This window comes from Schistocerca cancellata, chromosome 3 (genome assembly GCF_023864275.1).
Source record: "Schistocerca cancellata isolate TAMUIC-IGC-003103 chromosome 3, iqSchCanc2.1, whole genome shotgun sequence".
In the NCBI taxonomy this organism is placed as follows: domain Eukaryota; kingdom Metazoa; phylum Arthropoda; class Insecta; order Orthoptera; family Acrididae; genus Schistocerca; species Schistocerca cancellata.
This window is the reverse complement of record NC_064628.1, coordinates 575,398,342-575,420,076: the sequence shown is the minus strand read 5'-3', so window position 1 is coordinate 575,420,076 and position 21,735 is coordinate 575,398,342. Positions and strand designations below refer to the sequence as shown.

At 37.9% G+C, this 21,735-nt stretch overlaps 1 protein-coding gene across 1 annotated transcript in view; it reads left to right on the top strand.

Moving 5' to 3' along the window:
* Positions 1–21,735, top strand: part of LOC126175423 (equilibrative nucleoside transporter 4) — a 176,084-nt gene that overhangs the window by 73,441 nt on the left and 80,908 nt on the right. The window contains exon 7 of the mRNA XM_049922222.1: positions 17,101–17,404. Within this exon, the coding sequence (XP_049778179.1) occupies positions 17,101–17,404 (304 nt within the window). The remainder of the gene's footprint in view (positions 1–17,100; positions 17,405–21,735) is intronic.

Below are 21,735 nucleotides of genomic sequence, written 5' to 3'. Positions count from 1 at the left end.
GGGGTTATTTTTAGAGTCTGCAGATAAAGTATTGCTTTCAGATTCGTTAAAAGAATCTCTCATTGTCCTTCTGACAGCTGCTTTCATTTCACATAATTTCTGTTTGTCAGCGGGGCAGTGACTATGTTTAAAACGACTGTGCAAAATTCTCTGCTTTCTCAGCAATCTCCTAATAGGTTTGTTGTGTCAAGGTGGATCCTTTCACTCCCCTATACTTTTGCTAGACACATACTTCTCTAGCACATGGTGGACAATACCTTTAAATTCCAACCAAAGATGCAATGGAATATATGATACTGCAAGAAGAATTTGACAGAGCACTGAAAAACCTAAGTCAAAATAAGGCCATGTAGTAAATGATATTCCATCAGACAAAAATCAAACAATGGATAATCCAGAATGGAATATAACAATATTACGAAAAGGAAAGTTGATACTCACCATATAGCGGAGATGTTGAGTCGCAGAGAGACACAACAAAAAGACTCTCATAATTAAAGCTTTCGGCCTTTAAGGCCTTTGTCAACAATAGACCACACACACACACACACACACACACACAGGACTGCAGTCTCAGACGACTGAAACCACACTGCGAGCAGCAGCACTAGTGCATGACGGGAGTAGCGACTGGGTGGGGGTAAGGAGGAGACTGGGGCGGGGAGGGGTAAAGATATCATGGTGGTGGGCAGTGAAGTGCTGCAGGTTAGATATAGGGCAGAGGTGAGGAGGGGGGGGGGGGGGGGAGTATTGGAAACATCAAACTGTGTCCAAGAAACAAGTGGACCACCCTGTTGCTGAAAATGCTGCCAAACATGATATCCTTCATTTCAGTGACTGCTTCACAGCCTGTGCCATATGGACTCCTCCAAACAACACCAGCTTTTCTGAATTGCACAGGTGGGAACTTTCCCTGAAATACATCCTACGTTTCCATAACCCTCCTGGCCTCAACCTTTGTTAGTCACTGTCCTCATCCATCCAGCCCTTTGCCTCTTCCTATTCCACCACTACACAGCCGTCATTCCACCATCACACCCAGTGTCTTTATTACTCTACATTTCTGCTACCTCCCCCCCCCCCTTTCTCCGCCCTCCCCACCTCTCCCCTGCCCTCCATGTAACCTGCAGCACTTCGCTGTCTGCTATCCCCCATCCCCAACATACCACCCCTCTCCACCCCAGCCTCCTCCTTACCCAACCCAGTCGCTACTCTCATCATGCAATGATGCTGCTGCTCGCAGTGTGGTTTCAGACGCCTGAGTCTGCAGTTGTGTGTGCGAGTCGCATTTGCGTGCGAGTGTGTGTGTGTGTGTGTGTGTGTGTGTGTGTGTGTGTGTGTGTGTGTGTGTGTGTGTGTGTGTTTGGTCTATTGTTGATGAAGGCTTTAATTGTGAGAGTATTTTTGTTGTGCTTATCTGTGACTCAGCATCTCCGTTATATGGTGAGAAGCAACTTTCCTTTTCGTAATGTTGATATTCCATCAGAACTATTGATAGCCTTGGGAGAGCCATCCATGACTAAAGTATTGCACCTTATGTGCAGATGTGTGAGACATGTGAAATACACTGAAACTTCAAGAAGATCACAATAATACTAATTCCAAAGAAGGCAGGTGTTGACAGGTGTAAATATTACCGAACTATTAGTTTAAGTCATGGTTGCAAAATACTAACATGAATCCCTTGTAGTAGAATGGAAGAACTGGTGGAAGTTAACCTTGAGTAAAATCAGTTTGGAATCTGGAGAAAAGTAGGAACACATGAGACAATACTTCTCTTAGAAGATAGGTTGAAGGAAAAGGCAAACCTGCATTTATAGCATTTGTAGCCTTTGAGAAAGCTTTTGACAACGTTGACTGGCATACTCTCTTTGAAATTATGAAGGTAGCAGGGGTAAAATACTGGGAGAGAAAGGCTATTCACAAGTTGTACTGAGAGTCAATGGGCATGAAAGGGAAGCAGTGGTTGAGAAGAGAGTGGGACAGATCTATTGCCTCTCCCTAATGTTATTCAAGCTGTACATTGAGCAAGCAGCAAAAGAAACAAAGAAAAATCTGGTGGGAGAAGAAATAAAAACTTTGAGGTTTGCTGATGACATTGTAATTTTGTTAGAAACAGCAAAAGACATGTAAGAGCAGTTGATCATAATGGACAGCATCTTGAAAGGAGGATGTGAGATGAACATCAACAAAAGCAAAAGAAAGATAATGGAATGTAGTCGAATTAAATCGGATAATGCTGGGGGAATCAGATTAGGAAATGAGAGACTAAAAGTAGTAGATGATTTTAGCTATTTGGGCAGCAAAATAACTGATGTTTTCAGAAGTAGACAGGATATAAAATGCAGACTGGCAATGGAAAGAAAAGCATTTATGAAGAAGAGAAATTTGCTAACACTGAATATAAATTTAAGTATTAGGAAGACTTTTCTATAGGTATCTGTCTTGAGTGTAGCCATGTAAGGAAGTGAAAAATGGATCATAAATAGTTTAGACAGGAAGAGAATAGAGGATTTTGAAATGCAGTGCCACAGAAGAATACTGTAGATTATATGGGTAAATTGTGTAACTAATGAAAAGGTACTGAAAAAAATTGGGTAGACAAGAAATCTGTGTCACAACCTAACTAAAAGAAGGAATTGGTTGACAGGACAAATTCTGAGACATCAAGGGATCACCTATTTAGTATGGGAGACGAAGAGATGAACACAGTAAACACATTCAGAAGGATGTAGGTCGCAGAAGTTATTTGAAGATGAATAAGCTTACATGGATAGAGTAGTATAGAGAGCTGCATCAAACCAACATCCTGACTGAAGATCACAACACAGTGACTTGATGAATTCTGTAATCTCATTAGGGGTTGAATGTTTGAAACTAATTCCTGTTGATGGTGCATGCAGTATCTGCACAAGTAAATCTAATATATCTGTATTTATTTCTTTGTTAGTTCATACAAATATCTGCTGCCACTGTGATGAGAGAGTAATAATTGAATTTGGTGGCAAATGATTTGAAAGTTTTAGCATTTCTGTTGTTGTATTTAGTATGCATACTATATTGACAATGGTGAGAATGTACGTGCTAGAACATGAACAACTCATGTTAACCAATTTATGGTAAATTTAGTTAACAAAAATGATATCTAAGAATAAACAGGATTCAGTGAAAATGTTGATCCTTGTAATGGTGTAACATCGTCACTCATCCCCTCCCCTTAAGTCGTAACAGTACTTGACATAGTGTCATCACTCACCACCATCCCCCAACCTCTAATGGTACTATCAACTGAAATGAACATGGCATCCAGATCATGTGACTACCAGCAGAGGGGTAAACAATTCTACCTATCGGTCAAAGATTCATCATACATTTTGTCCAGTTTGCAAGTACCAACATAACGGTTGCAGAAAGTTGGTTTAAGGTGATCTATGGAAGTAATAGTTGAGGTATCATTATCATCGACTTGAAAGCTTTCTCTAAACATTGGTAAATAACACTGCTAAAAAACTAATTACTTCCCATGAAAGAACATAATAAAGTACAAATGATGACTTACTTGGTGACAATTATTGAACTATGTGAAATAATATCATCGTAACTTCTGAACAGTTTGCGTTATGACGTTCAAACTGAATGGTTGGCCGAGGGGCATGATGTGAGTTAGTATGTGCTATATTGTTTGCTTTACCAATGAAGCCCACATTCAAGTGAATGGATTCATCGATAAGCAAAATTGGCATATTTGGGGGACTGACAATCTGCCTTTCATGATTGAGCAGTCTCTTCACCCTCAATGGGTGACTGTGTGTTGTGCAATGTCCAATCACAGAATAATCGGTGTGATATTCCTTGATGGCACGGTGGCTACCAAATGGTATGTGAAGGTTTTGGAAGATGATTTCATCCTCATTATCCAAAGTGACCCTGAGTTTGACAAGATGGAGTTTGACCCCATCGAAGCAGGAGAGCGTTTGAAGTCCTGGAGGAGCACTTTGGGGACCGCGTTCTGGCCCTAGGGTATGCAGAGGCCACTGGCATGGGCCTTGATTGGCTGCCATATTCTTTGAATCTGAACATGTGTGAATCCTTTTTGTGGGGCTATAGTAAAGAACAGGTGTACAGCAATAACCCCAAAACCATTGCTGAGCTGAAAACAGCCATTCAGGAGGTCATCGAAAGCATCAGTGTTCCAACACTTCAGCATCTCATGCAGAATTTCACTATTTGTCTGTGCCACATCATCACCAATCACGGCATTCATATCAAACATGTCATAACCTAAATCCAAGTATCTTTAGTGATGTTTACATGTTGCATAAAGTGTGTGCATGTTTGTAATTGATTTACTTTTTTTTTCATATAGTTCAATAATTGTCACTCTATTTGCAACCAGTAGAAAAGTAACATAAGTTACCACATTTAAGTTCTTAATGCAAAAATTTATGAAAAGTTATAACTACATAGTTATTTACATATCATAGAAAACACTTTGTTTCTACAACTTTTATGTGTGTGTGCGTGCGTGCGTGTGTATGTGTGTGTAACAGACATATAACTTTTGTTCTTTTCTTTCTCTTTTTGCTGCAACTATGCTGCTTTCCAGAATGAAAATTGTTACCATTTACTCTATTATGTTCCTTACGATGTTAATTGTTACCATTGTGATTACTATGTTCCCTCCTGTTGTGATTATTACTGTACTGATAATGATTAGCCCAACTTAAAGCTTTATGTTCCAGAAACTTCTTAACAAACTTGATTTTCATAATATTAGCTATATTAGACTCAAAATTATCTCTGAAATGCTGCGGAAAATCTACAGGATGTAAACTACCTTCGCCTGAATTTTTTTTACTGGAATGTTGCAAAACATGGTACCAACATTGTTAACAAGATTTCAATTAACTACATCATTAGACAATTCTTCAACTTTTTTGCACAAAACAGAAACACTACTCTCTAGGGTGCTGGTTTTGTTGTTACTTAATAATACATTTTCTGTGAATTTACTGTCTACTGTCTTCACTTGTTCAACAAAACTGCTTTCACCAAGTGCCAGTTTGGTGTCAACACTAGTTTCCAAAGTAGAAATGCGACTATTTACATTTTTGTCCGCAGTACTTATTGACCCATGCACATTTTCAAAAACAATTTTGTTTTTCTCCCTATTTTCAGTGATCTCATCTTTGACATTTTCGACTTCAGTGTTAAATTTAAGTTCAATTTCTTTCATCTTAGACTCAACAGATTTTACTTGAATGTCTAATCTGTCAATTTTTTGATTAATATCATTTATTTCAGCTGTATTTTTACCTATACAATAAAATAATGTTCTTATTTACTGCCCGAGTTTTGTGAATTGGTCCTTACTTTCTTGTTTTTGATTTTCAAGTTTCTCATTGATTTTTGCAAACTGGTCATTACTCATTTTTATTAACTGATTCATATTATCATTGCTGCTTTATATTAACAATGACAGCATGGTAGTTATGTCATTATCATAGTCTCATTTTAATACAGCAGTTTGTTTTTCCTGTTTTTCAGTTTGTCACTAAAGTTTTCCTGCTCTTGTTTCACTACACTACTTAAATCTCCCATGTCTGTATTACCCATTACCATTCCAGATTCTTCAATGACTGTCATTGTTAATGATTATATAACAAAACACTTCACCAAAAAGAAAAAAATAAAGAAAATATTTCCAGTACTTAACATTGTTGCTGGATGTCGACGTTGTTAATTGTTCACCTCACATTTTATTTTTATCCTTTACTTCTTCCTTCTTATGAACTCCTTTTTGCTGCTATTGCTAAGATTTATCTCCATAACATGTAGCAAATAAATTACTATCATATATTGATGTATTTATGAAAAATCATTGGAACATATGTGCCATAAATAAAATATAAATAATTGGTCATCGTTTTTGAGTAGTCCATAATCATCATTGTAATTACATTAAGTGTTTATGAAAGTTGACATAAACATTTTCGCGTAGCTATGTAGTAGTGGATATTTGCTTTTTATGTTTTCAGTATGGTATTAGATTAGATTAGATTTACTTTCGTTCCAATTGATCCATAGTGAGTATGTCCTCCAGGGTGTAGAACATGTCAGAAAAACAATAATACATGACCAATATTTACAACTGAAACACATAAGCTAATGTACCTTCCACAGATCCCAAGTGGAATGATCATCATTTTTTTTAGTGAACACTATATGAAAGAATCATTTTACAAACACTAATGCAGTGAATCTAAAATAAAAAACGTTCTTATTTATTTCTAAGGTAATAAACATGTAATAGAACTACTACAATACTTATTTACAATGAACACATTGCTGCACTGAAATGGTGTAGAAGTTAGATTGTGCTTACACACACACACACACACACACACACACACACACACACACACACACACAATACAAATCAGTTGGTTCTACTGAGAAATTCATCAGTGGAATAGAAGGAGTTTGCCACCAATAAATCATTTAGGCTTCTCTTAAACTGAACTTCATTGGTTGTTAAGCTTTTTATGGCTGCTGGCAAGTTATTTAAAATGTGTGTTCCTGAATAATGCACACCTTTTTGTATAAGAGTAAGTGACTTTAAATCCTTGTGAAGATTATTCTTATTTCTAGTATTGATTCCATGAATTGAGCTGTTGGTTTGAAAAAGTAATATATTTTTAATGACAAATTTCATTAAGGAATAAATATATTGGGAAGCAGTAGTTAGTATCCCTAGTTCTCTAAACAGACTTCTGCAGGATGTTCTTGAGTTCACGCCACATATAAGTCTTACTGCACGTTTTGGCTTGATGAATTACCCCAAAAAATAATCCCATATGACATTATGAAATGAAAGTAAGCATAGTATTCCAGCTTTATCATTTTTATATCCTCTATATCTCACACAATTCACATTGCAAATAGAAATTTGTTAAGATGCTTCAGCAGTTCTGTAGTGTGCTCCTCCCAGTTGAATTTATTATCTAACTGTAATCCCAAGAATTTAACACAGTCTACTTCTTCTATCTTCTTGTCATCGTATGTTAGACATATACTCGTGGGACACCCTTTACAAGTTCTGAACTGCATGTAGTGTGTTATTTCAAAGTTTAGTGACAAAGAATTGGCTAGGAACCAGTGATTAATTTCCACAAATATTTTATTAGCTGAACTTTCTAAGACTGCACTTTATTTGCTATTTATTGCAATGTTTGTATCATTGGCAAACAAAGCGAACTTGGCATCTGGTAATGTTACTGATGAAAGGTCATTGATATACTCAAGAAAAAGTAAGGGCCCTAAATTGGAACCTTGTGAGACCCCACATGTAATTGGTTCCCAGTCGGATGATGCCTGATAGCTTAATACATGGCTCTTTCCTAATAACACCCTTTGTTCCTACCAGAGAATAAGATTTGAACTATTTTGCAGCATTTCCTGTTACACCATAATATTCTAATTTACTTAAAAGGATATTGTGATTTTCACAGTCAAATGCCTTTGACAGATCACAAAATATACCAGTTGCCTGCGATTTTTTGTCTAATAAATTAAGCACAATTTCACTGTAAGTGTAGATAGCCCTCTCAATATCAGAACCCTTTAGATATCTGAACTGTGATTTGACAGTATGTTATTTGAGATTAGATGGTTATAAAGCCAATTGTACATTACTTTTTCTAAAATTTTTGAGAATGCTGGCAAAAGTGAAATTGGACAGAAATTTGATGCTATTTCTTTATCTCCCTTCTTAAACAGTAGCTTAACTTCAGCATAATTCAACCATTCAGGAAATTTTCCACTGATAAATGACTGGTTACACAGATAGCTTAATATGTTACTTAACTCAGAATCACAATCTTTAATTAACTTTGTTGATATTTCATCATAACCACTAGATGTTTTTGATTTTAAAGATTTTATGATGGACATTATTTCTGCTGGGTTAGTGAGGCTCAAATTCATATTATGGAAGTTACTTGAAATGTCTGGTCTGAGGTATTCCATAGCAGCATCTACAGAACCTGACAACCTCATCTTTTCATTAACAGCTATAAAATGTTTGTTAAAAACTTCTACAACACTATACACATCTATCACCAATGTATCATTTACTCTTCTCCTCCTTCACTGTATCACATATTGTCTTTATTTTGTTATCTTATTGGGCTATCTTTTCCTTGTCATATATTTTCTTTGATGTTTGTATTACAGTCTGTAATATTTCGAAGTATTTCTTGTAATGTGCTAGAGCATCAACATCAGAACTGTTTTGGATTGACAGATATAGTTTTCTTTTTGTTTTACAAGGTACCCCTATTACTTGAGTAATCCATGGCTTCTTTGTAGACTTTGCTCTAACCTTGGTTAGTTTTGAGGGAAAACAGTGTTCAAATAAGGTAAGCATTTTATTAGCAAAAGTGTTATATTTTTCATGCATGCCATGAACACTGTAAACATTAGTCCAGTGAATGTCTCTGAGGAGTGTCCTAAAATAATCAATATTTGGCTTATTGATTACCCTCTTGAGCTCAGATTTAACAGATTTTATATCCTGTTCAGTATTAACATTTAACAGAAGGAACTGCATGTCATGGTCTGAGAGGCCATTGACTATTGGTTTTGTAATATAATTTTGTTTATTGGACTTTTCTATAAAGATATTATCAATGGCTGTTTGTGAGCAATTGGCTACCCTAATGGGGAACTTTATAGTGGGAATTAAGTTGAATGAATGTGTTACTAACTCAAATAAGTTCTTATTGGGAGAGTCTTTAAGGAAATCTACATTGAAATCACCAGCAACCACTATTTCTTTGTTTTTGGTTGTTAAATGGGCCAGTTCAAGGTGGTTTATGAACAGATTAAAGTTACCTACAGGTGCTCAATATATACTTAATAGTATGGACGTTATTTCATATGATCCAGGAATGGTTAGTACACTTATCTCACCATAACCTGTTTTATTACAATATGTACCAGAAAAGAAACGGAAAGTTGCTTCACAAGTCACAGAGATGCAATGTGTGCACAAAAGAATATATGTAAAACTTGAAGCACATCTGCACCCACACATAATTAAAATAATTTATGAGAGATAATGTTCACAAGATTTGTAAGAGCATATTATTTGATATTCAGCTGTGACTGATCCAAGATTTTCCTTTGGGAAGGGGTTTGACCCAGCTGAGGGTAGGCTTTATCAAGGTAAACACTGAAACACAAAATGAGCATACACATAATTTTATTTTGCTCATTTACTGCATAGCATCTCTCCTCTGATAACTTTTCCAAAATTCTTCAGTTACTTCAACAGGTTGTAGGCTGTCAGCTATATCTGGGTGGATATATATGGCAGCCAAACTATTCAGTCTATCTTTCATCATTGTCAGTTTCACTAGATTATGTAAAGAGAAGCTGCACTTCTTACTACTGGTAATGTAGCAAGAATTTGTAAAGTAATTTTCAAATCTGAGAAAAATTCATTTGTCTCGTGATGCTCTTCTGTTGCTGTGTGGAGGAGATGTTTCCTGTCTGTCCAAAGCTCCTTCCTTGGAGTTATTCCCTCCAATAACAAGAGAGGATGAGGCATGTAGCCACTGTTAACTCGTGCAGCTGCCACTACTGAGTTTAGATTCCTGTTTTTACTATGGCACTTGGTATAATGGTGAAAAGCTCAAGAAATAAAGAGTGCTCTGCTTGGAAAAAGCTGGTTCTCAACTGACCAAATACAGTATCGATGAAAGGAAGGAATCCATTTGCCTGCCCGGCTAGCCACACAGTGTAATGCACTGCTTCCCAAGCGGGAAGGCGTGCTGGTCCCCAGCACAAATCCACCCGGCAGATTAGTGTCGAGGTTTGGTGTGCAGGCCAGCCTGTGGGTGGCTTTTAAGGCAGTTTTCCATCTACCTCAGCGAATGTGGGCTGTTTCCCCTTATTCCGGCTCAGTTACACTGTGTCAGCGATTGCTGCGCAAATACCGTTTCCACATAAGTGTACACCATAATTATTCTACCATGCAAACATTTGGGATTACACTCATTTGGTATGAGTTCCTGGGTGGGAGCCACTGTGGGCCGAACTGCACAATAACCCTGGGTTCGGTGTGGGGTAGCGGTGGGGTAGGTGGATTGCTGTGGCCTGTTATGGGGTTGTGAACCACTGAGGGCTACGGCAGGAAGAAGCCTCTCGGTCGTTTCTAGGTAATACGTACATACAAGGAATACATTCAATCTAAAAGTTACATATGTACTAAGGTACACGACCAGAACTCCGAACTTGGTCTTGTAGCACAAATTGTTCTTATTCATGAGTGTTTTAACCCATTAGATGATTATTGAGAAATTTTTGAAATTAGCTTTGGCACGTGCACGAAAAAAGGTCGTTTGGAAAGAATTCAAAACCAAACAAACCTATTGATTGATGTTATATTACATTATTTACATTAAATATTATTTCACTCTGTCCCTTGTAGGACAGGCAGAGAGAGGATCAAGTGCTCAGGGCACATTACATGGCCACCTGCACCAGACTGACCAAAAGGTCAGCATAACTCAGCTGAATAAATAGTCAGAAACTCGACCAATCATGTTGATACAATCTCACTCAAATATACACATTATAATCAGAAGACTGCATCTCATCGACTTTGAGTTAACAGTGATAATTTGCTGAAATTGTTTCCGGGTCATATTGGTTTGTTTTTGCCTGATCTGCCCTCTCCTTTCTCCCCTTTCAGTTAAAAAAACAAAGATCTTGGCTATGTCATTCCATAGCGTTTGATTGGCCAAACCATACATCGTAGGCCTGAGTGTACAGCTGTATGCCCTCACTAACAGCATGCTTGCATCTCGAGCAAGCACACACAGTCCTGGCGCAGGCATACAGGTGGCAGTGGAGTGAGGGGTGGGTATGACTGAATCTTGAATAAATGTGCACATGGATTAAAAAATTATCACATAAACACTTTTTGATACAAATTTAAAATTTGAAGACATACTGTAGCTACTTCAAGTGGATTAACTAAGGATAAATGATAAAATTATTACTGTAGGTAGTATAATACTAAGAAAGTAGGATAATACCTGGTTTGAAATTTGTCAGCAATGGACGGAGGGTAGGGGGTGTGTGTGGCTTGAGTGCCTTAGCCCTACCCCCCTCTAGATCTGCTACTCATATTCAACGTCAATTAGCAGAGATGTGTCATAGATCCAAACATTTACTGCAGGAGGACAATGGTTACTTTGTTCACAGCCTCTGCACAATCAAAATACCTTTTATCAATTAGACTGCATCCAACTTACAGTTTTGTGAATTCTGATGTTACAATAAACTTGTAATTGCACTAACTTACTGATTTTTTGTAAAACTAAATATAGCACAAATCTTTGTTCTAAGTGTTGTTGTGATTCATTTTCACACTGTAACAAGTATTTTCTCCTAGGTACTGAGATTGGTATGTCTGTACATATATAAAATTAAACTTCTGTAACCATAAAATTGTATACAGCAGTATATGAACTATTATATTAACAAAACAGATCAGCAATTCATTGCCCGTAGAGCTTAAAAAAATTATAGGGTGAAAATTTTTTAGCAGATCTTTGAATCTTGTTTTTCACTAAAACGAATGAGGGTACAACTAGTTGCAAGCAGAGAAATGGATAAATCAGACATAAGAATAAAGTAGCTTGTTCCAAGGAAGAAAAAACTGTACATATTTCAAAGGACAAGCAGTAATTATGGGTTGAAACATCATTAATGCCACTTGGTTAAACTACGTGTTTCTCAACACCAGATAATATAATACAAAAATTACATTTTAAGAACAAAACAAATTTTCTGCATTATTAAACACAATTAAATAAAACCAGTGACAAAAATTTGATTGTGTGTCCAGATCACTGCTGCTGCTCACAATGTCAGCAAACATTTAACTGAATGTAAATAAACAAACAAATGTAGACTCTTATATATACTCATGCAGACACTGTTTACACAGCAGAGAGATCTCAGTTTAAAAAATAGAGCACTTAAGAACATTTTTAAAATCCCTGTGTTGATAAAAAAGATCAAATTTTATATTTGTGATGGCACCTGTAGTAAGTCTGGTGATGATGTGAAAGGACTTCCTTTAAGTGATCTTTGTAAACAGACAACAATTCACAGGTACCTTGACTTCTTCCTCATCCATGAAGGTACTCTTTCCTGATGGGCTCCATGGAATGTGAAGAATGGACCATTCAGTCAGTATCTCTGTTGCAGAAATTAAATATAATCCAAATTTTGCTGCTTTACTGTCTCTATCTACTACCTCTGCCTGTAATTCTCCAAGGAACCATACATAGGCAGGATAAACATAATGTGTATGAGTATCATGTTTCACTCTTCTTAAACCATTTGCAGATCATGCATTGGAAGAATAACTGTTCTTACACTGCCACGCAAATATGAATTCTTGTAATTTCAGAATCATTATGTAAGAGGTATGCAAGCAGAAACAGTGTTTCTTGATTCAAGTATTTTCAGAATTATTATAGTAAATCTTAATGTGATGCTCATTATCTTTCCTGTCGTATCTGCCACTGAAAGTTGTTGACCATTTCTGTGATGATGCACTGACTAAACAAACCAGCATTTAACTGAACAGAGTAGTAACTGTACCAACATTTGAATGGGAACTTTGAGTATTTTTTAAATACACATCACTATCAAAGTAGATATTCATTTTATGCTTTATTATTTTCACTGTTAAAATCAACGGTGATCGGTTTTCATATAGTACCCTTCACATCTGTAACACAACAGCTCAGTAAACTACAGAGACTTCAAGGAGTGTAAATCAAACAAGGGGCTGTAATACTAGATCCTTGCACCATAAGTGTTCAATGGTAGTAATTTTCACAGCAGACTCTATAAACATTACTCAGTAATAACTGTTCAACAACTGACTGTCATAATGACCCTACCCTTTGAATGCCCTGTGATAGCTGTATGTGTGTAACTACATTATTGCCTGGCTTGGTGCAGACTGACTGTATAAACATAACACACTGGAGGCGAAACCAAGACTGACTGTGGCTCTGGACACAGCATCTATTTAGACACATACCAGGATGGTTTCCCCAATATGTTACAATACAGTGTTTCAGCTTTGTCAACAGAAATTTAAAACACTGAAATATCATAAATGATAGGTATTATTTTTTGTAGCAGAACTTTGAATGTGCACTTTTATCAACAGGATTTAACAAAGCTCACCAAGAATTTCTTTGAAACTTAAATTATAACTGAAATATTTCATTAACTGTGAGATATATAATTTGTATAGGAATAACTTTTAGATTACAGTCTTCTGAAATAATAAGATATTCATTAAAAAAGAAAGAATTGCTTTCAGCTGACGTGTATCAGTCATAAAACAAATAACTACTAGAAGGGTAGAATTTTCTAGTATGCATGGTTTACATAACTTTAAATTTTGAATATTTTTGTAAATTTAATGTTTATGAATTGTTGCACTGTTGTTCTCTGCTGCACATAATTAATGTACTGAATAATAGCCTTTTGAAAATTACAGCTTGAATAAGTATTTGAAAGTTTCACATACAAAGGATATACGTGGTACATATAGAAAAGTGAGCAGAAAAAATAGAATTTATTTTAGGAGTGGGGGGGCCACATTTTCTACCTACCACTAATACAGTTTTGTAAGAATCCCACAGTGACGAACTATATAGTCAAGCATCTATTTGACAAGGACCTTGTAAGCAAGTGCCCTTGTGAGTAAATTACATAGTCTTTGTACTGTTCCAATGGATTTCACTCTGGAAACTTTATTTACCTTATTCTTTATTCATGCAGTAAATCTCTAGAGATTGTGGCACCTCATTTGGGCACGAGTGGCAACATGCGTGCATGCACGTGCATGCACGCGAGCGCACACACACACACACACACACACACACACACAGATATAAATACAAGTTACATACAACATCAAAATATATTTTAAAAGTACAGTAAATTAATTCTGTTAGATCTTATTTTAAGAGCAGTAGCAGTTTTTGTATATTCTTGCTTAAAATCTGTTGAATTTCACATTGTCTAAAAATTCTGCTCCTGAGTAGAAGCAGTGATCTAATTAGAATGCCCTTTGGGATTTATAAAAAATGAAAATGAGGGAATAACTTTTCTTTTATTTGTCTTCATCTAAAACACCCACCTGCATAGCTGTGAGTATTAGCGCACCATAACCAAGACTCAAGGAGCTACGCTGGCCCCAGAACAAATCCATCCAGTGGATTAACAAGGAGGGCCATTGTGCTGGCCAGCCTGTGTGTGGTTTTCAGTGGTTTTCCACCTCCAGTTAGATGAATACAGGGTTGGTACCTACATCTCACCTCAGCTAGATGACCACAAATATTTAGAAAACATTTGCACACTTTCAAATGGGATAACAATGGATGTAGACAGATGGAGTACACAAATTTCATTTCTGAGAAGGTGAGGTAGTTACAGGAAAGGTATCCAGCCATCCTCTGGCATTATCACTAACACTGCCATATCCAGAAATAACTGTGAAGGTAGTGGATAAATCTGGGAAAAAAGGAGAACTGCCTTCATGTAATACAGTTGTATGCTGAGTCTGAGCAATATGATTATTAATAATCCTTTGAAACACATGGTGGGAAAAATATTAAGTATGATTGTTTAAATTAATTTGTATTTTCAGTTGATGTGGCTTCAGTTTTGTAAGGAGATTTTCCATCTAAAGAACAATAACAATATACAACAATAACTTTATTCATGCAGCATAAAGCTACTTGGAATGTATAAGGGAACGCAGTGCAAAAGGATTTAACTTTTGCAAACTTTTGGAGCCAGTGGCTACTTCTTCTGGCAGAAGATTTGAAGGGGAAGGAAGAGGGGTGAAGGAAAAGGACTGGAGAGGTTTAGGGAAAGGGGTGCAGTTCAGGAAAGTCGACCAGAACCACAGGTCAGGGGAGACTTATCTGACAGGATGAGAAGGAAAGACTGATTGTTGGGGACTGCACCGATGAGACTTGAAAACCTGATAGCTTAAAGGTGGAAGGCAGGGTAATGTGCAAGACAGAGATTACTCCTAAAACATCGTGCATGAGTAAATAAGAGTGAAAAGCTAAGTGCATTGTATGTAACAGGTGGGAGGGGGATGGTGAAAAATAGAAATTCAGAAAATGAAAAATGTAGAAAACTAAAACGGAGGGAAGGAATGAGTAATTACTGTGAATAAATGCTGAGATGGAAGGAATTAACGTAAATTAAGGCCAGGAGGGTGGCAAGAACCAAGTACATGCCGTAGTGCTAGTTCCCCTCTGCGGAGTTCTTGGAAACTGGTGTCTGGGGGAAGAATCCAAGTGGTGTGGAGTATAAAACAGGCACCGAGCTCACAATTGTCATGTCGTACAGCATGCTCTGCAACAGGATATTATGTATTGTGTGTATAGATCCTCTGCCTATGCCTACTCATCCTGACTGATAACAGGTCGGCATGCCGATGTAAGAGGCCGAACAGTGTTTATGTAACATCTGGTATATATTGTGTCATTTCCCAGGTGGCTCTGCCTTTGATAGTGTATGTTTTGCCAATTACAGGGCTGGAATAGGTGGTGATATGAGGGTGCATAGGGCAAGTCTTGCAGTGGGAACAATCACAGTGGTATGAACCCTAGGGTAGGGAGATGGGTGCAGAAGGAGCATAGTGTCTGACAAGGATATAGCAGAGATTGTGAGGGCAACGAAACGCTATTCTAGATGTGGTGAGCAAAATCCTAGACATTAGCATGACTACCACCCAGTTATCAGTCAGGATGAATGGGCATAGGCAGAGGGTGTATACACACAATACACAATATCCTGTTGCAGAGCATGCTGTACAACATGACAATCATGAGCTCGGTGCCTGTTTCGTACCACACACCACTTGGATTCTTCCCCCAGACACCAGTTTCTAAGAACTAGCACTACAACATGTCCTTGGTTCTTGCCAACCTCCTGCCCTTAATTTACGTTAATTCCTTCCATCTCAGCATTTATTCAGAGTAATTACTCCTTTCTTCACTCCATTTTAGTTTTCTATATCTTTCATTTTCTAAATTTCTATTTTTCACTCTCCCCCTCCCACCTATGTTACATACAATGCACTTAGATTTTCACTCCTATATACTCATGCTCAATGTTTTAGTAGTAATCTCTGTCTTGCATATTACCCTGCCTTCCACCTTTAAGCTCTCAGGTTTTCAAATCTCATCGGTGCAGTCCCCAACAACCAGTCTTTCCTTCTCGTCCTGTCAGGTAAGTCTCCCCGTACCCAGGGTTCTGGTCGACTTTTCTGAACTGTACTCCTTTCCCTAAGCCTCTCCAGTCCTTTTCCTTCCCCTTCAAATCTTCTGCCAGAAGAAGGAGCCACTGGCTCCGAAAACTTGTAAAAGTTAACTCCTTTTATGTGTGCGTTCCCCTGCTGCCACTTGTTGGGTAGATTTTTTTATCTAACCATTTCCATTACATTATATATCAATAACTGTTTATTTTCATTGGACTATAAGGATGCATAAAATCTCTCTTCATTATGATTTTCCCCTCTGCTTTTAGTGGTTAGCAATCATGACAAGAATTTTTAGCTTGTGAGTAGTACCAGATATGTTCTAGGTTTTTGGAATAAGGGTTATTTACAGTGGATTCCAAATGTGGATTTCTACACACTTTCACAGTTTGAAGCTTTCATTACAGTCAGTTTTGCGAAGATGGGGCTTTGTACCAATAGTGCACTAATATTAACAAAACAGTTGCATAAATTACTTTTTAAGATGATGATTTTAATACTTCATACGTTTTTGGTAGAGACTGATGTACTATTTTACCTGTTTTATGGCTTGCAGTTGTTTCATATAAAAGCAGAAACTCTCACTATTTCAACGTATATTATGTGAGCATTGCATGCAGTATAATTTGGTAATCGCTTATGAAGACTTGCATATAAAAATCATGCAGAAACCTCAGTAAATTACAGTTCTATTGTTAATTTATTTAAATTTTCAGATGGACACTTTGGATCAAAATGACACTGCTACAAAAAGTCAGTATGGTGTTCTGAAGCTGCAGCAGAGTCCATTAGCAACAGATTCGGGCACAAGCAGCTCAGACAACAACCTAGGTGTAGGAGGCTCTGGCAGTGGAGCTTTCAGTTTCTGCAATCCTGTGTATGAACCCACAGGCACTGGAGTGGCAGCTACAGCAGCTGTTGGAGGCACCACTACATATAAAGTTGAAGATGTTGTAGTACGCATGCGTTCCACTTACAGTAGCCACCCATCGACTGGGAAGGCATGGGGAGGTTTAAAGAGTAAGAATAACACTTCTCTGATGTTAATGACATTCATGAAATATTGTTTTCATCAATTATCCATATGTTTAACTATCTTCAGGTACTTCTTGTTGTTTCTTAACTTTTTTTAACCCTTTGTTGTTGACAGTCCTGAAGAACTGGCAAAAATGTGTAAGGTGAAATGAAATAATGTGTAAGAGGTTTCAAATAATGCTGGATGGAATACACATTAAGTGAATGGAGAGGTTATTCAGTATTTCTCTTTCCTTTCTGTCCTGTCACGAGATGATCTACCATTACAAGTAGCTTCAGAATATGGTAGTTACAGCTTGAATAATCTCTCATTTTTTCTCTAATGTGGGAGTTTAGTACCAAGTGTGCTGGTTGAGACACAGTGAGAACACAGCCCAGGTAAACAATTTGTAACAGTTTAATTGAAAACCACATAAACCAAAATACCCCTCTTCTGGGGCAAAGGTAATCACTAAAAGTTTGTGAAGTACTGAATTTATAAAAGTCCAACTTAAGCTGAAGGGTGTAATAATAAAACAGCAAAAGTTAATATTCAGTTAGTAGTAGAACAAAATAACATAGTGAAGGTACTCCAATGCAGAGGCCAAGTTCCAGCAGTGGTGAAGGTAGACGCTGGTGGCTTCATAGGTCAGCAGTAGCTGGTGCAACATGGCATGTACATAGTGAAGGTTCCAATCCACTTACAACCTATGTCCTCAGTTATTTGCTGGATGTCTTCCTCTACAGTTTTTGCTCTCTACTACAGCTCCCTCAAGTACTATGAAAGTCATTCCCTGATGTCTTAACAGATGTCCTATCATCCTATCCCTTCTCTCTGTCAGTGTTTTCCACATATTCCTTTCCTCTCCGATTCTGCACAGAACCTCTTCATTCTGTCCACCTATTTTTCAACAGTCATCTGTAGCACCACATCTCAAATGCTTCGATTCTCTTCTGTTCCAGATTTCCCACAGTCCACATTTCTGTACCATACAATGCTGTGCTCTGAATGTACATCCTCAGAAATTTCTTCCTCAAATTAAGGCCAATATTTGATACTAGTAGACTACTCTTTGCCAGTGCTAGTCTGCTGGTCCGCATCTCATGGTCGTGCGGTAGCGTTCTCGCTTCCCACGCCCGGTTTCCCGGGTTCGATTCCCGGCAGGGTCAGGGATTTTCTCTGCCTCGTGATGGCTGGGTGTTGTGTGCTGTCCTTAGGTTAGTTAAGTTTAAGTAGTTCTAAGTTCTAGGGGACTTATGACCACAGCAGTTGAGTCCCATAGTGCTCAGAGCCATTTGAACCATTTTTTTGCTAGTCTGCTGGTTATTTTGCTGCCTAGGTAGCAGAATTCGTTAACCTCATCTGCTTCAGGACCATTAATCCTGATGTTAAGTTTCTCACCATTCTCATTTATGCTACTTCTCATTATTTTTGTCTTTTGTTGATTTACAGTCAATCTTTATTCTATACACATTAGACTGTTCATTCCATTCAGCACATCATGCAATTCTTCTTCACTTTCACTCAGGATAGCAATGTCATTAGCATATTGTATCATTGATATACCTGCACCTTGAATTTTAAGTCCACTACTGTACCTTTCATTTATTTCTATCATTGCTTCTTCAATGTACAGATTGAACAGTAGGGGTGAAAGACGGCATCCCTGTCTTCCACCCTTTTTAATCCAAGCCCTTCATTCTTGGTTGTCCACTCTTATTATTCTCTCTTGGCTCTTGTACAATTTCTACATTATCCATCTCTCACTATAGCTTATTCCTATTGTTCTCAGAATTTCAAATATCTTGCACCATTTTACATTGTCGAACGCTTTTGCCAGGTCTACAGATCCTATGAATTTGTCTTGATTTTCCTTTAGTCTTGCTACCATTATCAACCGCAATGTCAGAATTGCCTCTCTGGTGCCTTTCCCTTTCCTAAAACCAAACTGATCATCATCTAATGCATCCTAAATTTTCTTTTCCATTCTTCTGTATATTATTCTTGTCAGCAACTTGGATGCATGAGTTGTTAAGCTGATAGTGTGATAATTCTTGCACTGGTTAGCTCTTGCATTCCTCTGAATTGTGTGGATGTTATTTTTCCAAAAGTCAGATGGTATGTCGCCAGCCTCATACAGTCTACAAATCAACATGAATAGTCATTCCGTTGCTATTTCCTCCAATGATTTTAGAAAATCTGATGGAATGTTTTCTATCCCTTCTGCCTTATTTGATCTTAAGTCCTCCAAAGCTCTCTTAAATTCTGATTCTATAACAGGATCCCCCCTCTATTCTAAATGTATTCTTGTTTCTTCTTCTATCACATCAGACAACTATTCCCCCTGATAGAGGCCTTCAGTGTACTCTTTCCACCTATCTGCTCTCTCCCCTGCATTTAACAGTGGAATTCCTGTTGCACTGTTAATGTTACCACCCTTGCTTTTAATTTCACTGAAGGTTATTTTGAATTTTGCATATGCTGAGTCTGCCCTTCTGACAATCATTTCTTTTTCGATTTCTTCATATTTTTCATGCAGCCATTTCGTCTTTGGTTCCCTGCACTTTCTGTTTATTTCATTCTTCAGTGACTTATATTTCTGTATTCCAGAATTACCCTGAACACTTTTGTACTTCCTGCTTTCATTGATCAACTGAAGTATTTCTTCTGGTACCCATGGTTTCTTTGCAATTACCTTCTTTGTACCTATGTTTGTCTTTCCAACTTCTGTGATTGCCCCTTTTAGAGATGACCATTCCTCTTCAGCTGTACCGCATACTGAGCTATTCCTTATTGCTGTAGCTATAGCCTTAGAGAACTTCAAGTGTATCTCATCATTCCTTAGTACCTCTGTGCCCCACATCTTTGTGTATTTATTCTTCCTGACTAATCTCTTAAACTTCAGCCTACTTTTCATCACTACTACATTGTGATCTGAGTCTATATCTGCTCCTGGGTATGCCTTATAATCCAGTATCTCATTTCGGAATTTCTATCTGACTATGATGTAGTCTAACTGAAATCTTCCCTTATCACCCTGGCTTTCCCCAATATACCTCCTTCTCTTGTGATTCTTGAACAGAGTATTTGCTATTACTAGCTGAAATTTATCAAAGTACTCAATTAGTCTCTCTCCTATCTCATTCCTTGTCCCAAGCACATATTCTCCTGTAACGTTTTCTTCTGTTCCTTCCCTTACAGCTGCATTCCAGTCCCCCATGACTAATAGATTTTTTATCTCCCTTTATGTACTGTGTTACCCTTTCAATATCCTCATATACTTTCTCTAGCTCTTCTTCTGCAGCTTGTGACATTGGCATGTATACCTTAACTATCGTTGTCAGTGTTGGTTCCTGAACTATCATTGTGTGTTGGTTTTCTGCCGATTCTGACAAGAACGATCATATCACTAAACTGTTCACACTAACACACTCTCTGCCGTATCTTCCTATTCATAATGAATCCTACTCGTATTATACCATCATCTGCTGCTGTTGATATTACCCTGTTCTCATCTGACCAGAAATCCTTGTCTTCTTTCCACTTCACTTCACTGGCCTGTACTATATCTAGGTTGAGCCTTTGCAGTTCCCTTTTCAAATTTTTCTAGCTTCCCTACCATGTTCAAACTTCTGACATTCCATGCCCTGACTCATAGAACGTTATACTTTCGTTGGTTATTCGTTCATTATCTTATGATCACCTAGCCCTTGGCAATGCACTCCCAGAGATCTGAAAGGGGGACGACTCCGGAATCTTTTGCCAATGGAGAGATCATCATGACACTTTTTGAATTACAGGTCATATGTCCTGTGGATAAATGTTACATGTCTTTAATCCAGTGGTTTTATGCCATAATAAATATCCAGACTGTATAAAAATACTAGAGTAACTTATTACAATCACGAGGCCTGTGCCAGCCGTTGTGGCCGAGTGGTTCTAGGCGCTTCAGTCCAGAACCGCATTGCTGCTACGGTCGCAGGTTCGAATCCTGCCTCGGGCATGGATGTTTGTGATGTCCTTAGGTTGGTTAGGTTTAAGTAGTTCTAAGTCTAGGGGACTGATGACCTCAGATGCTAAGTCCCATAGTGCTTAGAGCTATTTGAACCATTTGAATGAGGCCTGTGGTGGCAACCATGTCTGTAAGGCCAGTGACCTCTGTCATCTGCTGATGTAACAGCTTTGAGGTTAGACCACTCATTATCCTGAGAAGCTGAGAAGGGTTGTCAGTCTGTAGGGCATACAGCCCATACACAGCGTCACTCCCCCCCCCCCCCCCCCCCCCCCCCTCAAAGCATGAGAGGGTGTAGCACATATCGACATCTGAGAAACCTGG